A 20,569-nucleotide genomic window follows, 5' to 3' on the forward strand; every position below is an offset into this window, starting at 1 on the left:
TTGACTCTTTCACGTAAGGCGCCTTAATAACTCATTTGAGGAATCTTAAGGGGCAGAATTTGAAGATTAAGATGGATAAATCAGCCGCGATACTCCCATTGTTAAAACAATATTTGTAATAATATCGGAGGCTACACAATAACGTAAGAAACTTAACTCCTCCGACGACTGCTGTTAGTGAACGTCACTTTCTGCGGCCATGTTTGATTGGTCCGTTCCTCTATGAAATAAATACAAATTTACCCCTCCCTCTAACTTATTTTAATGTTGAAATGTCGTATCGTATTTTCAGAGAGCGGGATCAACGATGTTCATTAGTCTCATGTTGCAAGATTTAGGTGCGGATAAATGTAAGCCCCTACGTTCTGTTTTAAAATCACAAATTAAGGCCTGCAATAAAGAATGATCACACATTTACTACGGAGGTATATACCTCCATACATAAACAAACGAATGTAACGACGTTAAAATTGTATCAAATCAAACATACTGGTACCGGTATAGGCTAGCTAAAAATTGAAAGTACTGAATTGTAATTATAATAATAAATGAAAAAAGTAATGAAATTAAACTTTAATGAAAGTATTTTTTTCTTCAATCAAACCCTCATAAATGTAAAATGAAAGATTCAAAGTACGAAAGCCGTAACATGTACTCTGTCACACAGGATAATTAGTTAAACACTTTAACAATTTTTTTGCAGATCTGAAAATATATAGACTTTGCGTTTTAATATTGGATCTGTGAGTGGTACAAAAGGATCACTTTTATTACTCTCTGCATGCTGTAAGCGTACTTTTTTTGGTCATCCGCCCTCTTTTGCCAAAATGCATATTATCACGTGACCTAATAACGCCGACGACAAAGCCATTTTGGAGTTTGCTTCAGCACATGTTCGTTGTTAATATTTCTGTTTAAAATATTGTCTAAAATGAATGATTTTTCTGCAGTACCACCTCCAGGCACAGCTGGAAACAACCCAGCATTCGCTGATGCTCTGCAAAGAGCGAAACAGGTTTGTAAATGAATAAAAAATCCAAGTTTAAATGAGGCACTCTTTGTGTCGTCTGAAAAATGTTCTGGCCCTCACTCTCTTTCTCGGCTGGCCTTTCGCGGCATGTACGCTTGGCATACATCAGACGCTTGGCGTGTCCCAGCCCCGTCACACAAGGAAACGAATTCTCATTCGATCCTCAGAGGCTATTATTTGCATTACTATGGCATATTTGCTGATCCGAACTTTATGCTAACATGAATATATGATGTTATGATGAATATCAAATCAAGTGAATAATTTATAACACTAAATTAAACAAAAAAACCACTTTATTTTGATTTCATTTCCTTTTGTGTAAAAAAAAGCTGAATACTCTTGTAATAAATGCCCTGTAATAATATAGGCCTAGTTAAAGCCCCATTCCCTACGTTTTTTAGATCTAATTTAAGAAAAATAATACTATATGGTCCTATTGCGATAACTTTTTTCGTCTTTAAACGGTTAAAAATGTGAAAAATAAGTCGATTCTAATAATTATAGCGGCCCGCTATAAATCCCAAAATACATTGCGCGCGGATTGATATTTTTGTTTTTCACCTGTAATTCGCCCACTTTTCGATCGATCATGAGGCCAAAACAAATGGAAGACTCCTAACTTTTCAGCGAAAATACCGGGTTTCCCCAATTTTTATCAACGGAGTCTGGCAAAAATAGAAAGACAATTAATGCAGCAACTATACAACGTCAGGCTAGGGTAGATGTACCAGACCTCGGCAGGTTACAGGGAAATTCGTTATTTACGTGTATTTTTTAAAAGCATCACAAAATATATATATACTAAAGTTTTTAGTATTTATATAAGTAGTAAATACAGTGTGAATTATCGAATAAATATTTATAATTAACAAACAATAATAAAAAATGTGTTTTTTATTTATTTACCAAACCTCGGCATGTGTCTGCCAATCCTCGGCATACGCTGCCCAAGCAAGCCCTGGAATTACGCGCGAGCGATTGCGCAATCGATCGTCGATGAAATAGCAGGCCTAGCTAGGCTAGGCCTAGCCACGGCCAGATGTGAAATAAATGAGTCAAAAAACAGCAATATTAAATTTATTTTACCAACAATTATATTTTGAATAAAATTTAATAAACAACATTGCAAATAATTTAATTTAATTAGTTATTTCCGTTAGGTGCCGAAGTCTGGCACATATCATTAATTATCAACCAAACATCTTAACACCCCTCATAAACCCTATATTTTTTCATTGGTTTGAAAATGGAATATTCTGGAATGTTGATACACTACAGTAGGAGCCTATTTCAATCCCAGACGTGTCCCTCGTGTGTAATTTTTCATGCCCTGGAACTTTAAATGGAACAGTCACGTGTTAGCTCATTGGTCTATTTTGCTGAAATGTCACTTCAGGTTTCAGTGTTTATGGCTACTGGCAGACATGTTTCGCTGGTGTCTAGTAAACGATCGGTGGTTTATATTTACCACCTATAAATAAAGTATATTATACGTTAAGATAAACAAAAAATATCAATTATTTAATTAATTATAACTAATATAAATACAACCTGCCGAGGTTTGGCACATTGCCGAGGTCTGGTACATCTACCCTAGGTATATAGCTCGCGTACGATGTTCGTACGTTACCGATGTTTACCAGCTAGGCCTACAAAACTAAGCCTAGCTAGGCTAGGCCTAAGACCGTCCACGAGAGGTCGATCGCCGCGAGCTACTTAGGTAGTGCATTGTTTCTCACTTTTTATCATAATTTACCATAAAACGTACATTTAAGACAAGGAATGACATGGTTTAATGTTTTTAAAGTGATATATATGTATTATTTTCCAAAAAACGTCCAAAATTGCAGGGAAGGGGTCTTTAAATTGTTTTTTTGCCAAAACATTATTTTAGAGCATTTTATTATTTAATGCCCATTTTATAAAAGAAATTAATAATACATAATAATAATATAGGATGTAGGCCTAACTAGGGTCTGTATTATTATTGAAAAACTTAATTTTTATTTCATAAAAATATGAAAGTCTGGATGTAGATTTCTATTACCCTCCTTATGATTGGGATTGATAGAATGGAAAATGTTAAAACTGTGGTCTACAATACAATATAAAATATTTGTTAATTATTTGCATACACAGATTGCAGCAAAGATTGGCAGTGCATCTGGTGGTCCACCACCACCAAGCATTATAGAACCCCCTCCTGGTATGAACCTAGGCATGAAGCGACCCATAGATGACACAGATGGCATGCCAGATTCTAAAAGATCAGCAGCTGAAAATGACCGTAAGTTTTCATCTCAGCACGCAAAATTAAGTGTTTCTTTTAACTTTAATATATTGAATGCATATTTGTTTTCATTTATTCACAGCTTTTGGTGCACAGTTAGCAGCATTGGCCCAACAACGACAAGGGTAATTATGTTAAACCTATCAAACTGTATGTGACATGATGATGTCAACTACCATTTATTTTCTAGTTTAATCGTGTAGACAGAGCTTTACACTGTAGTTGTATAAATGGATGTAAATGAGTTTAATTGAAGTGGATGCAATCCATGCATTGGAATAGAGTTTAGGTGTAAAATAGGAACTGCATGTGGATATAAGGCCTAAAGAATAATATTAAAGACCATTTTTGTATTCATGGTTTAAGAAAGCCTCTAACTAACAGAAAATATCCGAGACCAAAATAGCAGCATAAAAGTTGTTACTTTACTGTCTGAACAAAAACCTTCATTATTATATTAAAACAAGAAGAATGGTAGAAATTAAATATGTTTTGTTTAGAACATATATTCAAGTTGACTAATACTACCAATGTATAAATGTTGACGTCTGACGTCCCACTTTGTTTCTACTTCAGCATGCCTGCACAAGCCTCAGAAGAATACAAAATACCAGACGGTCTCGTTGGATTAGGTATGAAAAAGATAATAATTGTCAATGTTTTTTATTTATTGTGCAATGTAGATGGATGTAGCCAGAAAATATGGCTGAATACTGATATGAAAGCATTTCACACCCATGTCTTTTAAGCATTCACATCTTGTGGCAAAGATCTTACTTATAATAATAGCTGTGGATATCGCTGGCTGAATCTCAATGGAGATACAAATATAAATAAGCAAAAAGCTAAATCAAAGTAAAACGGCCAGAAAGAAATTGCAGAGATTTTGGGTAACACTAATCATTCTTCAGTGAGAGTACTTAGACAAAAAACTAGACTCAATCTAATAATATAGAATTAAAATACACATATTTTAGTTACATTTAACCATTTTGGGAATGCACAAATCAACTTTTTATATATAAATTGAAAGACTATATACACTTTAAGTAGGAATAGTGTTTTAAGACTATTTACACTCTCAGTAGGAATAGTATTGTAAGACTATATACACTTTAAGTAGGAATAGTATTTTAATAGGTTCCCTAAATTATTAGTTACAATCACGATTGTCTTCCAGTTATCGGCCGAGGTGGGGAGCAAATCAACAGACTACAAACTGACACCGGTTGCAATGTTCAGATCTCACCAGGTAGGCCTCTCTTCCTCAAAAACTGCTAGGTCAACCGTTTAAAACATTTTGAAACGTTTATCGTTGAACTCCTATTTACATTTTAAATGGTCATTTTCAAAATGCTAGTGTTTAAACAATTTACTTAAATGTAATTAATAATTCTACTTATTTACAGTTTGGTTTTTAGTGATTGACAAACTTAATTATAATTTAGTATATTTTAGTTCTAGGTCGTGACCCTTGACCCCTCATCCCGTTTTTACGCATGCATGATATCACTATACTATGTTGCTAATACAAATCTGCATACATTAATCTATACATTAATCCATGTTGTCTCTTATTACTGCTTTTACCGTTTTTGTATGTCTTTTTCAGCAATATCGTCATTAATAACTAAATAGTATGTTTAATGAACTTATTTTTTCTGCAGACAGCAACGGCATGTCTGATCGTGTGTGTACGCTGTCAGGCAGTACTGTTGCTGTAATGTAAGTATTAATTTTTTTTTAAATACATTTTAAAGATAATAATAATGATACCAAATTTCTATAGCGCTCTTTTCATGAATGATCATGCTCAAAGATTTATTGTCCCCCTGAAAAAATAATGATTCATGCCTGGAAAAGTGAATAACTATTTAACTAAATTTATTTTGGTTTTATTCATCCTTTTTTTTCATAAGTGTGGAAACTATATCCTTTAAAAAAAAAGTTCAAAAAATGTGCTTATAAATTCTTTTTTGAAAAAAAAATTATGCAAATGTAGATTTTATTCTTAAAATGTACTTACTTACCGCAAGATAACTATCTGCTTTAACTTATTTCAGGACTGCAAAAAGTCAACTAGATAAAATAATAGCCAAAGCCAAAATGACCGAAGCAGAGGGTACAATGACGGAAGAGATGATGATTCCAGGCAACAAAGTGGGACTTGTCATTGGCAAAGGAGGCGAGACGATAAGACAGTTACAGGTTAGTGAAATTAGAAGTTATTAAGGAAGACAGTGGAACCGTAATTACGTAGCCATAAGACCGGAAAGGGTTCAACGCTCACTCGCTCCATGGTTCTGGTGGTAGAACAAGTCTTCTCGGATAAGGACTATAAACCGTAGGTCCAGTGTACACATCTAGAAAGAACCTAGTACAGTAGACGAGTACGGGGTGACCCCGGTGTACTAGTACAGATGTTTTGCCCTTACTTGGATATATGAGAACACATTTTGGGTGCAACTAGCCCACGACCTCCTGATCACAAGCTTTACGCTCATACCACTAGACTACTAATATTGCACTGATGACCAGGGTTAGGTTCTAGGCCTGAGGAAGCATCAACCGGATGATAATTTTCATTACTGAGAAGTAGTTTAGTATATTGCTGTCAATATCTAGTGTATGCAAATGATTTAATCCGATTTATATTCACAGGAGGAGATTGGTGTGAGAATGACCATGATACAGGATGGACCTCAAAATATTGGTATTGACAAACCACTTAGAGTAACCGGTGAACCATCTAAAGTGCAGGTATGGTAGCTCGTAACCAACTCTGTAAATGTTACATTAATTTGCACGAATGTGTGAAAGAATTTTAGTTTCTTATCATTATAAGTTATACTAATGTTAGGTTGAATCAATGAACAAAATGGTATCTTTTTAATTAAATATAAATGAACTTTATTCAATCAATCGTCCTTTTTTTTATAATGGTAACCATAATGAGGTATAATATTACAGTAGATTTTTACACAAACAAAAAACAATATAAATATTAATTATAAAATATATACAATGATTATTTACAGTAATGATAATAAAAAAAATTAATTGTTTATATTGACTATTATTGGAAACGGAGTTGAATAATAAATACTGAAAAGTTTAATTAGAGGTTTACAGTCAATTTAAAAGATATAATATATAAGTAATATTGTAAGTATTAAAGTAGCAGATAGTGTTTCGGAAGATTACTGAAAATTGGCAACGGTCTACAAATGAACATGGTTATCTGCTAACACATATTGCTTCCATGGTATGATTGGTGGATTGTGTCCGAAAACCAGTCATAAAATGAATCGTCGCTATCATTTATTAAGATTTGTTTATAAATAACTTCCCTCAAAAGAGTATACAATTTCAATTGGGTAGTTATCATACTAATTTTCTATTTCAGGAAGCCTTCCGCAAAGTACATGACCTGCTGGAGTCAAAGGGAAATGAGGTAGGTAAAGTTATCTCTAAATAAGGATGTAAAGCTCTGTCTACACTATCAAACTAGTTTGACAAAACAAGTGTGATGTGGCCAAATATGGTAGTGATATGCCTAAATATGGTAGTGATATGACTTCATCATGTCTATATATGGGCACATCAAATTTTTTTTGTCACAAAGTTTGATAGAGCTTAACAAACTGAAACAATAATAAAAGCATGGACATAAGTGTGCGAAACAGAATAGAAAGACCTTTTGCACCTGTTGTAATTTGTTTATGTTTATTATCTTTTAGATTAATCGTGGTGGAAACATGGGTAATTCATTTCAAAGACGAGGTCCACCACCTAATGGCCGTGAGGTAAGCAATCGCAGCACCTACATTTATTTATAATTTTATTATAATACACATTTGTTCTTATATTATAGTTGTATATTTTTATTGTATAAGTACAATCTTATTATAGTTATAAATTTGGTAGTCCAGTCTTTGACTGAAGAGGTTACCCAGTATAAATAAATAACAAATTCCAAAATTGGTTTGTATAATTTTTTGGAAGATATCTGAATAAATAAAAATCAGCAAGTTTTTTACATAACAATTATTTATAATTTTATGCAATAGTAATAGTCGCATAAAACAATTTTTACTGACCCGTTTATTGACCTGTTTTTTACTTTAGGTGCCGGTTCCTAAATTTGCAGTAGGCATTGTGATTGGTAGACAAGGGGAGACGATTAAGAAAATCCAGGTGGAGTCTGGAGCCAGAGTCCAGTTCCAAGACGGTTGGTTTGTTTTTATATTTTGTAACTAGAAGAATTGCGAGACTTATACAGAATGCGCCGACGATATGAGAGTGATCTCACATTCACAAGCATGTGTTAAATTTTTTGAACTAATTTGTGTTACTGTAGTTACTTAATAGTAGAAAAAGTCATGAGATTCAATAAAGATTGTTGATCTCACTTCTTGAGTTCGGTCAAACCTAGTGAAGCCTTTACTGATCAATGCAACCCTCACAGCATATCAGTTATGTCTGGCAAAATTACTTTGTTTGCTGTTGCCCTACAAAGCCAGGATTTTTATAGGAGCGTCCTTTTTCTGTCAAATTGGGGCAAGCATAAGCAACTGAAAAAAAATGTAGGTCTACCTAAAGGAGTAATCTGGCTAGGTATAGGACTGGACAAAAAAATTTTAATGAGTTGAATAGCATTTTCGCAGATGGTCTCTGTTTGTTAAAAACACTTCAAACAAGCACGAATGTGCAATACTCGGTACAGCGAAAGAAGCTGTATACAGACATATACAGTTATTTCACCATAAAGTTAAAGAAAAATAGGTTTCGCCAGGGCTTGAACCGGGACCTTATGCGTGTTAAGCAGACTTGACAACCACTACACTATGAAACCCACTTACACTAAAAATGTGGGTTACAGAAAGTTTTTTAATCCATTTAAATTACAAATAAATATGGTAATAAGCACAAAGCAAAATAAACATGTGTAAAAGTGATAATTACCGATTACACAAAATAAGTATTTAAAAAATAATAAAAATAAGATATACTGTGTATAATTATCATATTCCGTATACAGTACTTTTCACCATAAAGTTTAAAAAAAAGGTTTCGCCCGGGCTCGAACCAGGTACCTTCTGCGTGTTAAGCAAACGTGATAATCACTACGCCAAGAAGCCGCATATAACTACATAACGCTGTGGTGTGTGTCACACATTGTGGCTTCTTAATTAAACAAATTAATTAACAAAAAAGCACGAATGTGCGATACTCGGGGTACAGCAAATGAAGCTGTAATGACGTCATAAGACGGGATGTGACGTCACATACACATGAATAACCTACCAAATACGGCTATATGGTACCATCTTCGAGACGTCATATGGCTGCATCCGGTTTGAAATTTAAAAATCCGGATCTATAGATTTGAGGACATGTCCCTGTAGTATATTCATGCCAAATCCCAGCTCAATACTACAACTAATAATGGAGGAGTAGTACTTTAAAAATCGCACTTTTTACTTAATAGTGTCCAGATGGAGGAGGAGAAAATGAGTAAGTCCTAGACTCGGGTACCCCGAGTAAAAAGAAGAGGGCTACATCCATGGCAACTCAAGATTAATGTTAATATCTTGTTTTTTTTCTCAGATGATGGTGGTCCTGAAAGAATAGCTGTTGTGTCTGGAGCTGAGGATGCAGTCATGAAAGCTGCAAGTGAAATAGAGACACTCATTGCCAATGCTAATGTAAGTCAGCAGCTTAAATCCTTGTTTACACTATCAAACTTTATGTGCCCATATATGGACATGATTATTTATCACTACCATATTTAACCATATCACTACCATATTTGGGCATATCAAACTTTCCTTGTTTTGAGCTTGCAATGATGTTTGAATTTCTTCACCTGAATGTCCATGTGGATACAAAAACCGAGCTTTTTAATACTGAGCAAGCACGTGTGCTACCTTCACCATATGTATAATCGTACATTGTTTTTTTTTTACATGTGGTTAGTTGCTCTCTTTGTTAGAGAGAAAGTGTGTATGTGGTCAAGGACAAAGTCATGCAACATCTATTTATTAGTCAATACCACACCAATATCAATTTGTTAAAGAATACATTTTTTTTAGATTGTATTAGCCCTCTGGGAAAAAAACATTGGTGAATATTACATTTTAATTTCACATAATAGTTATTCACTTTTACCAAAAAAAATGGATCAGAAAAAAAAATTATATGAAAAAACTAAATTAAAATCTTGAGTGGTGGTTGGTGTTGTATCCTTATTTTTGTTTTTTAAATGCAAAATTGCCTGATTTGATTAATTCTTCATTTTTTTAATGTTTTTAATTACCTGTTGATTTGTATTTAAGAGTTTGTAAATAGTTACTTTATATGGTTTGTTTTGCCTAAAAAAACAACTTCAATTTGGGTTTAATTTTGTAGAGAGATGGTGATCGTGGAAACGGCATGTCTATGAGAGGTGGTAGAGGAGGTGGACGTGGAGGATTTAGAGGTGGACGAGGGGGCTTCAATAGAGGACCACCAGGAATGGGAGGTCCACGAGGACCCCCACCTCATCATGGTGGTCCCCATGGTGGCCCCCCTCATGGAGGAGGAGGAGGAGGAGGAGGGCCAGGTGGTATGAATACACTGGAGTATGGTGTACCGGCTAACAAATGCGGCATTGTCATTGGTAAAGGTACATAATCAATCATAGTAATTTAATTAGGGATCCGGTCAAATTTATTTTACTGAAGTAACTGTTTTTTACTACAATGTATGATTTCAGAAAAAGTTTGCTAGATAATAATTTAAAAAAAAATTTTATCAATACTCTCCCAATACCACTTCCAAAACCAGAATATAAAAGGTCCCAAATTATTTGCACCTGCTAGAACCCACCATCTTTTACCATGGATGTTGGGCGTATAATGTGTGCTACAGAAAACACAGGCTAGGTTTTCGCTAACACTACCAGGGCATTGCCCAATTGGATGGGTTTGATAGTAGGCCTAGCCACAACTGAACAATTCTATTAAATAGAAAGGATTTATTTTGCTATTTTATTTTGTTATCTTATTTTGTTATCATTTGCTTTACTTAAGGATAAAGTAATTATTGTTAATGTATTTGCATATCTAATTTGCATAAATGACAGGTGGCGAAAGTATAAATAACATTAAGACTACAAGCGGTGCTCATGTTGAGATCAGTCGGAACAATGGGCCACCAGGACAGAAGTTGTTCTTTATTCGTGGTACACAAGAACAGATTGATCACGCAAAGTTCTTAATTAATGAGAAAATAAATGGAAGTAATGTAAGTATCCATGTTTTCCTTCTGTAGTTGTAGAGCTCTGTCAAATAAGTGTGATATGCCCAAATATGGTAGTGATGTGTCATTTTGTCCATATATGAGCACATCACATTGGTTGTCACAAAGTTTGGTAGTGTAGACAGAGCTTTACATTCCTAAGACCAATCAATATCTTGGGGTCATACGGTATCTCAACTTTCCCATTATCTTATAGACTAGAATTGTCATTTCTAAGAGGTCCCAAATTCTTTGCACCTGCTAGAACCCACCATCTTTTACCATGGATGTTGGGCGTATAATGTGTGCTACAGAAAACACAGGCTAGGTTTTCGCTAACACTACCAGGGCATTGCCCAATTGGATGGGTTTGATAGTAGGCCTAGCCACACGCATCATTTTGTTTTTGTTCTGTAGTAGTATTTGTTTTTTTTTGCTGCTTTTAATAACAGATTGTAAAATATTATCTTGCTTATTATTGTGAATGAATCACTTCTGTGTAAAGCTTTGTCTACACAAAATAAGTGTGATATGCCCATATATGGTAGGGATACGATGTCATCATGTCCATATATGGACACATCACATATTTTTGTCACAAAGTTTGATGTTTAGACAGAGTTTAAAACACTTAAAGAAACAACAGAAAACCACAAAACTTTACTGAATTTTATTTATGTTTAAAACAACTTTTTTTTTGGCTGCTTTCCACACTGTTCTTCACAATCCATAAGAAACAAATGTACTATTTTCTGTTGTAGAATGATCCCAGAGGACCACCTCCTCCCCAAGGCGGTGCACCACCATATGGACAAGGTCCACCACAAGGGTATGTAGAATGATATTGTTTGAATCATCCTTCTATTTTTGATTGATTTTAGAAAATAAATCAAGACATGGTATATTCATAAATATATATAGTGTGTTTTTTCTAAATGATCCTATTATTTGGTTACAGAGGTCCACAGGGTGGACATCAGCCTCCCCAAGGAGGACCACCAGGAGGTCCTCCACAGCCATACAACCCACATGGATGGGGTAATTCATTTGGACAATGGAATCAACAGGTATGCTTTGATCTAATTCTGGTATTTATCATGTCCACAGCTAAACTTGGTCATTTCATAGTACCTATCGTGTCCACACTAGGATTGACCACAGCAACACTTGGTTATTTCCTATTACCTGTCTTGTCTACTCCACGATTGACCACAGTAACACTTGGTCATTTTCTGGTACTCTCCAGGACTGACCACAGCAACACAGACGGAGCCATATTATTTTGATTTATAATTGTCTGACTGTCTTCGGGTCCTCTTTATGTTCCATAGTCCAAACTCAAATAATAGCAAGTAAGCCCTTTATGTAACCCTGTAGGTAAAGAATAACCAAGATTATTATCTTATTTTACAGTCAACTCTGACTCCCTGAATACCTAACCCTCTTCTTTCAATTGTGAAGTGGGCCGGCCCAAGGGTGTCCAGTTTCATAAAAGTTAACTGTACCACTTGCACCTGCTAGAACCCACCATCTTTTACCATGGATGTTGGGCGTATAATGTGTGCTACAGAAAACACAGGCTAGGTTTTCGCTAACACTACCAGGGCATTGCCCAATTGGATGGGTTTGATAGTAGGCCTAGCCACAAATTATTTATAACTGATATAGATAATTATAATTTAAATCAAGTTAAATATGAATTGTATGAGTTTTTGGGCGAGTTAAAAAACTGTTTATTTTTGTGGTTGTCAAAAAATTATTGTTACTTGTTTTTACAGCAATCGCAGACAGACACAATGGCCGCTTGGGCCTCTTATTATGCCCAGTTCTACCCTCAGCAAGGAGGAGCGCAACCACAGCCATCATCGGCTTCAACTCCATCTACAAACACATCAACACAGTCACCGGCAGCCCCTCAAGGTACGTCCAAGTTCAAATATCAATACATACACCTTGCAATGCAATCATATTTAATACCCTTTTCAACACACTTTTTAGGGTTTGAGTTTTGCATGAAAATTAAATTGTTTTATTTATCACTGGTTTAAGGGAATTAACACAGTTGGCAATCGCGCGTGAGCTATTGCAATATAATATGTTAAGCGGCATATATATTCGACCCATACAGAAATCCATTCTACTAGACTGGTAAATGCGCATTTGTCGTAGCCTAGTACAACCGTGATAATGAACAATTTAAATGTTGACGTTCAGTGTGTGCATGCATAGTTAGCATAGCTATGATGCTGGCACTGTATTGGACAAATATTTAAGGTGTGAAATAAATCCTCCCTTATATTAATCTTTTTTTGCAATATCAAATGCATCCTAAAAAAGATTCTAAACCATCATATAAAGTTCTGTCTACACTATCAAACTAGTTTGATCATGAAAAAGAGTGATGTGCCCAAATATGGTAGTGATATGATACCATCATGTCCTTGTATATCACATTTTTTTGTCACACCAAGTTTGATAGTGTAGACAGAGCTTAAACCATCTTTTAAAACTCTTCTCTTTGTTACTCCCTTTCTTAATTCAACAACCCTCATCGTTCAACAGAATACATCAACGCCCAGCTAACTATTTGATTGGTTCTCTACTTTAGGTGTGAAAATGTCTGCTGACGGCCAACCGGATTATAGCGGTGCCTGGGAGGAATACTACCGGCAATTACGACAACAACAAGGTGGCGCCGGTAGGTGGCGTTTTTCACATCCGACAGCTATCTGCAGCAATGTTGAATTTTCTTTACTCTTCTTTCTTCTAACTTACTTTTTCTTGCCTCCCTTTCTACACCTTAGCTTTTGTATGAAATTGTGCTTTTAAGCTTGCCAGGCATTTCACAGTTTTAGAATATCTATTTAGCAATTACAGTCACTTTATTTTATACAATTGTTGTCACAGATGATGCTCAGATTATTAATTATGACTGCCAACATTTAAAAAATTTTTGGATGCTAAATTTAAACACCATCTTTAGCCCGTTTTGTTCTGGTAGGTGTTTCGCATAAAGTAGAAACTATTTGCACTCCTGCAAAAGCAATAACAAAATTTTAAGAAACTAGAATTCATCGCAAAAAGAGATATAGATATAATTCTGATGCCGACACTTTTTATTTGTGCTTTTCGCCTAGTGTAAAACAGGCTTTAGGAGTGGGGAATGGGGGTGTCCCCAGGGGGTTCAGCATTGGAAGAGTTAACTATAATTAAAAATTATGAACAAATGGGTGATGTTACTGTATACAGTCTATCGTTGTATCTGGTTGCATGTTTGTGTGATGTGGGAATGCACAAGCACTGTGAGCTCACAACAATTTCAGTTTTTGATAAAACACATAATTTTGATATAAACCACAGTTCACTTTAGCACTGCTGCAAGGACCCAAACATATGGCTATTTTAGCTTTACTGTATAGATGTTTAGAAAAAATTTTACCAAAATATTCATAAAGGATATCCTAGTTGGAACCTTGTATGTACAATGTTTAGGTTGACCATGGTCACTCATAGATTATAATGCACAATAGAAATATGCAGAAATGTAGTTCTTGTGTATATTATCATGTGTTGAAACAGTTCACCCGCCATGTAATCTGTAATTTAATTCTAGTAACCAATACACACAATCCTAATTTTAACATTATTTTACTAGTATGATATATTACTGTTTGTTAATACTGAAACATGCAGTAATAATGCATATCACTACCCTATTTGGGCACAGGAAGTTAAAACAGTTAAATTATTATGTCCCTCTAGCTGCAGCAGCACCAACCAGCCAACCACAACAAGCACAACAACCAGCTCCAACGAGCCAGCCTCAGCCTGCCGCTCCCACATCACAAGGGTCAGCAGCAGCCGGCGGCTCTGGTTCACAGGACTACAGCGCTGAATGGGCAGAGTACTGGAGACAGCAAGGCTATTATTATCCACAGACACAGGGAGGACAGGCACAACCACAGCCAACGCAACAACAGGTATTTTGAAGAATGTTATGTTAGTTTATTGTGCATATGTTGGAATATTGGGACGTGTGTCCTCGCTCCTTGTCTTGACACAGTTTTGATGGTTTCTAGGTCCAGGAGACGATCGATTCACCACCTGACCTAAGTCAGTCGTTCTTATCAAAAACTAGTCTTTTTCTTTGGTCAGCACAAAATGGAACTGATCTTTCTTTTGGGATTTTTCAATAGACTGAAAATCATTATAAAAAAATTTGTAATACTTGTTAAGGAAATGGCAATATGTACATAACATAACAGGTGCAGTTTGGTGGCAGAACCCGACATAGAGGGACCCTTAAGCATAAGCGAGTTGACCAATGACAAGCAACAGTTTAAATAATCAATCGCCAGTGATTGGTCAAATCACTTGTGTTGCGTTATGTCTTTACGTTGCGTTATGTCTATGTTGCATTACGTTTTTACGTTGCCTCTAGTCGGAACCAAGCAAGCATTAGGGGAGAAGAAAGTGATTGAATGTGCCGTCCACATCTACTGCAACTTGTTATTTAGTAGATAACGAATTCAAGTTGTGGATTTTAATTGCTTTAATACATCAATTCTGAACCAAACCTTTTTTGTTTTTCAGCCTCAGTACTAGAAGCAAGATAAACAATTTTCACTAGCAACTAAAACAGGTGAACTTATGATTTCAAACTAATATTCATATGGCTCTTTTATTTAATTTGCCAAATTTTATGCAAACATTTTTTTAAACTTTCTAACAATTTTTGCAATGCTTTAATACTGTAGACTAATAGTAATTGTCATTTGTGCAATAAGTTTTTAATAATTCTTGAAATCCCTTTTCTTCATCGCCCGTCCTGCCATTTTTCATCCCCACTTTTTGTACGCTTGTGTGTTGATTGGTTGATGATGTTGAGGTGAAATTGACTTGTATTGTTATAAGAACATTTTATTCTTATTTCTGCATCAATTCCGATTCTCCTAACCTCCCCCAGCCATTATATCCGATCTGGATACAAGAGGGGTCGTATATTACCTCTTATTGGTGTGATTGTTGATGCGTATCATGATATTGAAATATACTTTTCCAGTTCAATCATTGTTTTCATTCTCTTGCCTCAAAACATCTATTAATTGTTTTATGTATACATGGATGTTATTGATTATTATTGTTTCTTTGATGTTAAATAGGCATAATTTGGTTTTGTCTGATTTTAGGTTTGTTTTGAGATAGTTAGGTTGGTTATTGATCTGAAATTGGAACTATTTTAATTGCATAACTTTATAAATGATTTGATTATTTTATGAACTAAAGAATGATTTATTGATGAATTTGATCATGTCAATCTAATTAAACAATTCATGAAGTATGTTTTTTTATATTTTTTTTACCATACATGTTTTTATTTTTAATACAATTGGAACTATTTCAATTGCATAACTATAAATAACTTGATAATTATTTTATGAAATAATGAATGAATTATTAATGAATGATTATTTCAATCTAATCAAACAATTCATGAAGTATGTTTTTTGATATTTTTTTACCATATATGTTTATATTTTTATCCAAATGTTAAAAAATGTACTTATAATTTTTGGATTTTCAATGCATAAGCCCAATAGGTTCTTGCATACCAAAAGATTAGAGGTAAAAAACCCATAATGTAAATATAGCACGCGATATCACTGGTTAGCTCTCAAACGAAACTCCTTATCAAGCCCTTTACAGCGGTAAGTTTTGCTGGAAGGATAACATTTTTTGGTTTGTTTGGAATACCAAAACACCCCCCATGGGCCTTGTAGCACCCTGTCTGTTTACCCTTACATTCACAAGTACATTTTACCCACAATAGCTGTTTACATTATTTACATACTATAAATAAACATTCATAAAACTTAATACACCATCAGGGGAATTATTAGGAAAGTATTACTTATTATATAATAAGGCTTGTTGTTGCATGTAAGTTGTTGATGCATATCATTTACCAAGAAGACTTCTGCCAGGGCTGGGCTTGTACTGTAAGTATACAAATACAAATAGCAATGCTGTCTAAACGATTCATAATTGATATTAATGACAAAGATTTAATGAAATGTTTTTATTAATAACTGACTAAAAATAATATAATTAAATTAAAATTTAAATATTCTGATTATTGATTTATTATGTCTTCATTATAATATAAAATTTATTTATTTATTTATTAAAATGTATTTTTGATACCAATGATATATTTTGAAATATTAACAAACCAATCTTTTCACAATTAGCATAATATTGATGATGCTCACATTTTTTTTACAGTACATGTTTTAAATACAAAACTATTTCTTTTTTATGCTGTTGTATAAAACATAATTTTAATAAATATTTTGGAACAGTTTTACAATCATTCCAAAGAATTCCATATTTTTTCTATTGTATATAAAACTTACTATTACAGGGACATTGTTTGATATATAGTGGCCATAACAATTTAATCTTAATAGGCTACAGAAACTTTTTTTGCCATCAGCTATGCATACTTATCGGTTGGTGTTATGTAATGCAATTTCAATGCCATATTTTCCATATGTTGAATGCCATATCATTTTTTTGTTTATTATGCGATTGATAAACTATTTGAATAACATGTGTTCCTATTTGAATATTGAAGTATAATTTACATATGACTTTTAACCAATCAGTTTTGTCTTGATTTTTAAAGAATAACATTATGTCTGGTTTTTTTCCTAATAATTGTTAGTCTTTGATGATTATTTTTCAATGAATGAATTGTGTATATTATTATTATTTTATTATAGAATTATTCAACGTCAACGTGCATAGTATTTATAGAACATTCACTCAATTTGCATATTCAGTTAATAAACACATGTGGTGCATTTTTAGAATTTGAAGACATTTGCATAAATGATATAATATGATATTTGTTGATATATTTGCTTAGCTTGATCCGTTTTTGTTTTTTACTTTCCAAACAGACTGCTAGAGTTGTATTCGGTGAAGCGTGTAGATACATCACCAAATTAAAGTAACAATTCATTTCATCTTGACAATGATTTTAATAATTTAATACCATAACCATACATTGTTCTTTTTATGATGATACTGAATATGATATGAAATTATATATTTTTTTATGATGATAAACTATCGTACTACTATACTATTGAATTTTAAATGTGATACATGATTAATATTTTGATAGGAAATTTAAATAAACTTCATCAATAACATTGTTTTGTTTTTTTTAAATAAAATAAATGCTTCTATTTTTATTGATCATACCATGATATTTTTAAACAATAATTCATGTCTGGTTTTTTTTTTTTGGTTGCTATTATAAAAATGAATTTCGTATCCTTGCAGATAATTTTACAGTTCTCATATTTTAATTGTGCTTTAAAACTCAAAATGGAATTTTAAATCTGCTGTTAACACTATAAGATTGACATTTTCCTCATTTATTGATTATTGGCTATTGATAACTATTGATTGATTATTGGAAGTATTTTCTGATTGATCACGTTGATGTAATTTGTGTTTTTACTATTCTCAAATCTCATTCTTTATTATTACTACTTTTTGAATGAATACATTTTGATTTATTCTTTTTTTTTTATTTATTCCTCCTCCATGAAAGACCATACATTCAATATTGCAGATCTTTCATAAAAATAGTCCTTGTATTATATAATTTATTATCGGTGTTAAAACATAGGATTTTCTCTTATATACAGTATATCGTTTAAAGCTATCATATTTGACTAAGCTCTATTATAACTAATGTTAGGATATATCTTAGACAGGCTGATTTTTGTTTCTGCATTTAAATATAATGAATGAATATATTAATTAGTATCTATTACAGTACAGGGATAGTTTAAATGGTTACATTTCTAGTTTCTTCCAAATCATGAATTGTTTTTGTTGATGTTGTTTGTTTATTTTTTGTTTTGAGGATTTTTTAAATGTATATTATTTTTAATAATGTGATTTACATGTGTAAGTTTGTACATTTTACAAATACTAATAACTATGCATTTTATTTCACTTTTTATTAATTATTCATTGCTTGAAATGAAAATGGGTATGAAGTTGAAAAATGGTGATGGGTTACCTAAGCATTTCAGTTTACATGTGATGGGTGCACATTTGCACAGGGGTGATTGACCTTAAATAGCGAGAATAGACGATGTCATTGCATGGTGGCGGAGTGGTTTTGCATGGTGATTTAGTGTTAAATGGTCAAGATTAAATTTGGCGTAGTGAGGATTGAATTTGGCGTAGTGAGGATTGAATTTACAGGGACATAGTGAGAATGAAGTCACACTTCCTGATATAGTATGCTTGTGTGAGTTTAATTGTTAATGAAGTTTGTTTTGTTTTTGCACCATGTTGATGAGTGACAGTGATGATGAAGTTGTTAATATTGTTTAAAACACTTGAATTCCATGATGTTGCAACATGTATATTTTTATATATTTCCAGGCTACAATGTTGGAGTTGATCACACATTATGTATTGATAAATTTGATTGATTGGAATCGATCTATTGATTGATTCATTATCGACGAGTATCATTGACCTTTTGACGTCCGATGATGACCATTACCTTCAGATGTTGATTTAAATACTTGCAAGTCCGGTCAAATTAGAATTTAAATATTTAGGAAGTGTTTTTATAGTGTAAACTTCATGTAAATATTTAACGAAGGTAAGAAACGGTTACAAATGTTTTACTGTAGTTAAGATTATTGGGTCAATTTAAGTTGTATTGTATACGCCTGTCAATTTTTTTACATTTTTTTTTCTGTAAATTATCGTTAATATGCTTAAGATGTGCTGTCTTCCTTGAGTAGGTGTCCGATGACCTCCGAGATTGGCAGGATGACCTCATCGTTGTCGTAAGTAACTAGTACAAATTTGAATCATTCAGTAAATGATTCCCTAATCAAATAATGTGCTTAATGTTCACATTCATTATGTATAAAATATAGCTTGTTAATTATATTATTTACCATTGACTTACATTAGAGATGTTAATTGATAATAATACTTGTCTTGGTTGAAATGTAAAATTTTATTTAAGTGAGGAATAAGCATTTAGGTAAGTATGTGTTACGACAACAGAGCCTACAATTTTGTTTCATGTTATTTTTAATTCCTGCAGTTAAACTATGTAGAATTTGGTGAAATACTAAATTAGTTACAGCACTGTATTTCCAATATAAATTTGCTAACTCACTTAATTCTTATCTTTTAGTTGTTTAACAACAAATTTACTATGGTTTTAGAATGATATCTAGTAACATGCACTACTAAATAGTTTGTGAAGCGAGTTCAGGAATTCTACATAATTAGAAATATTGGCAGAATGTTCATTGTGTTTTTACTTCAGCTAATGTATAACTAAACAACATGTTATTGTTGACTTGTTTTTGTGTTTGTGATTGTTGTGTGTGTGTGTGTTTAGGATCAGGCACTCGCATTGAGGTGTAGGCCCAAGTTCTAGAGAAGTCTATGATCAGGTGTGTAGCAGGAGCTGGTACCCACCTCCGTACCATGGATGGTTAATGCAAGCAAGAAGCCTAGTAGGCCTAGCATTTGGTGCATATTGTTAACAAATTAATTGTATTATTCACTTTCATGCTTGTAATTGATTTATTGTATGTTTATAATAAAATGTTTCATTCGATATTTAAAGTTTATCATTTTGTATATTGATAATGGTCTACTACACTGTACAACACTAACATGGAGCAAATATGAAAGCACCAGCTTAAAAGTGTTATTTATTTTATTTAGAAACTGTTCAAATTTTATTTTTGTACAGCTTACTATGTCGGTCTGTCTGTCGGTAAACACTAATTTGAGCATGCGACTGCAGTCATGTATATGGCCTTGTTTTTTAATAGACTTCATCACCGCAAACGATACAAATAAAAAAACCAAAGCACAAAGGCTGTGAATGAAAAGAA

The 20,569-nt window shown here is 33.4% G+C and overlaps 1 protein-coding gene and 1 non-coding gene across 5 annotated transcripts; both read left to right on the plus strand.

Annotated features, from left to right (window-relative positions):
- The first annotated feature begins 829 nt into the window (after positions 1-829).
- On the plus strand, positions 830-20,286 carry LOC140047112 (far upstream element-binding protein 1-like). Of its 4 annotated transcripts, none has more exons than XM_072091936.1 (21): positions 831-1,015; positions 3,173-3,320; positions 3,406-3,448; positions 3,900-3,955; positions 4,504-4,575; positions 4,991-5,048; positions 5,387-5,531; positions 5,985-6,083; positions 6,730-6,777; positions 7,064-7,129; positions 7,452-7,554; positions 8,934-9,031; positions 9,735-9,990; positions 10,450-10,610; positions 11,366-11,433; positions 11,563-11,671; positions 12,383-12,524; positions 13,213-13,302; positions 14,367-14,584; positions 15,198-15,246; positions 17,570-20,286. In XM_072091936.1, the coding sequence occupies exons 1-20, from the start codon at positions 932-934 to the stop codon at positions 15,207-15,209; spliced, it is 2,076 nt and encodes a 691-aa protein (XP_071948037.1). In that variant the 5' UTR covers positions 831-931; the 3' UTR covers positions 15,210-15,246; positions 17,570-20,286. The 4 variants fall into 4 exon arrangements, with proteins under 4 accessions (XP_071948040.1, XP_071948037.1, XP_071948036.1 ...); XM_072091935.1 differs by having other exon boundaries at positions 19,080-20,286; XM_072091939.1 differs by lacking the exon at positions 13,213-13,302 and having other exon boundaries at positions 830-1,015; positions 19,080-20,286.
- On the plus strand, positions 9,167-9,241 carry LOC140048152 (small nucleolar RNA SNORD36). Its single transcript, XR_011845060.1, has one exon. It is a non-coding gene; the product is annotated as a small nucleolar RNA SNORD36 (small nucleolar RNA).
- Positions 20,287-20,569: the final 283 nt, after the last annotated feature.

The sequence above is a fragment of the Antedon mediterranea genome, chromosome 4 (genome assembly GCF_964355755.1).
Source record: "Antedon mediterranea chromosome 4, ecAntMedi1.1, whole genome shotgun sequence".
NCBI lineage: Eukaryota > Metazoa > Echinodermata > Crinoidea > Comatulida > Antedonidae > Antedon > Antedon mediterranea.

Bases quoted from the DNA above. Each gene is read 5' to 3' on its own strand.
- LOC140047112 (XM_072091936.1), top strand. From the start codon at position 932: ATGAATGATTTTTCTGCAGTACCACCTCCAGGCACAGCTGGAAACAAC. The intron at 3,449-3,899 runs GTAATTATGTTA...TTTCTACTTCAG, and splicing joins TTGGCCCAACAACGACAAGG to CATGCCTGCACAAGCCTCAG. The intron at 4,576-4,990 runs GTAGGCCTCTCT...TTTTTTCTGCAG, and splicing joins CAATGTTCAGATCTCACCAG to ACAGCAACGGCATGTCTGAT.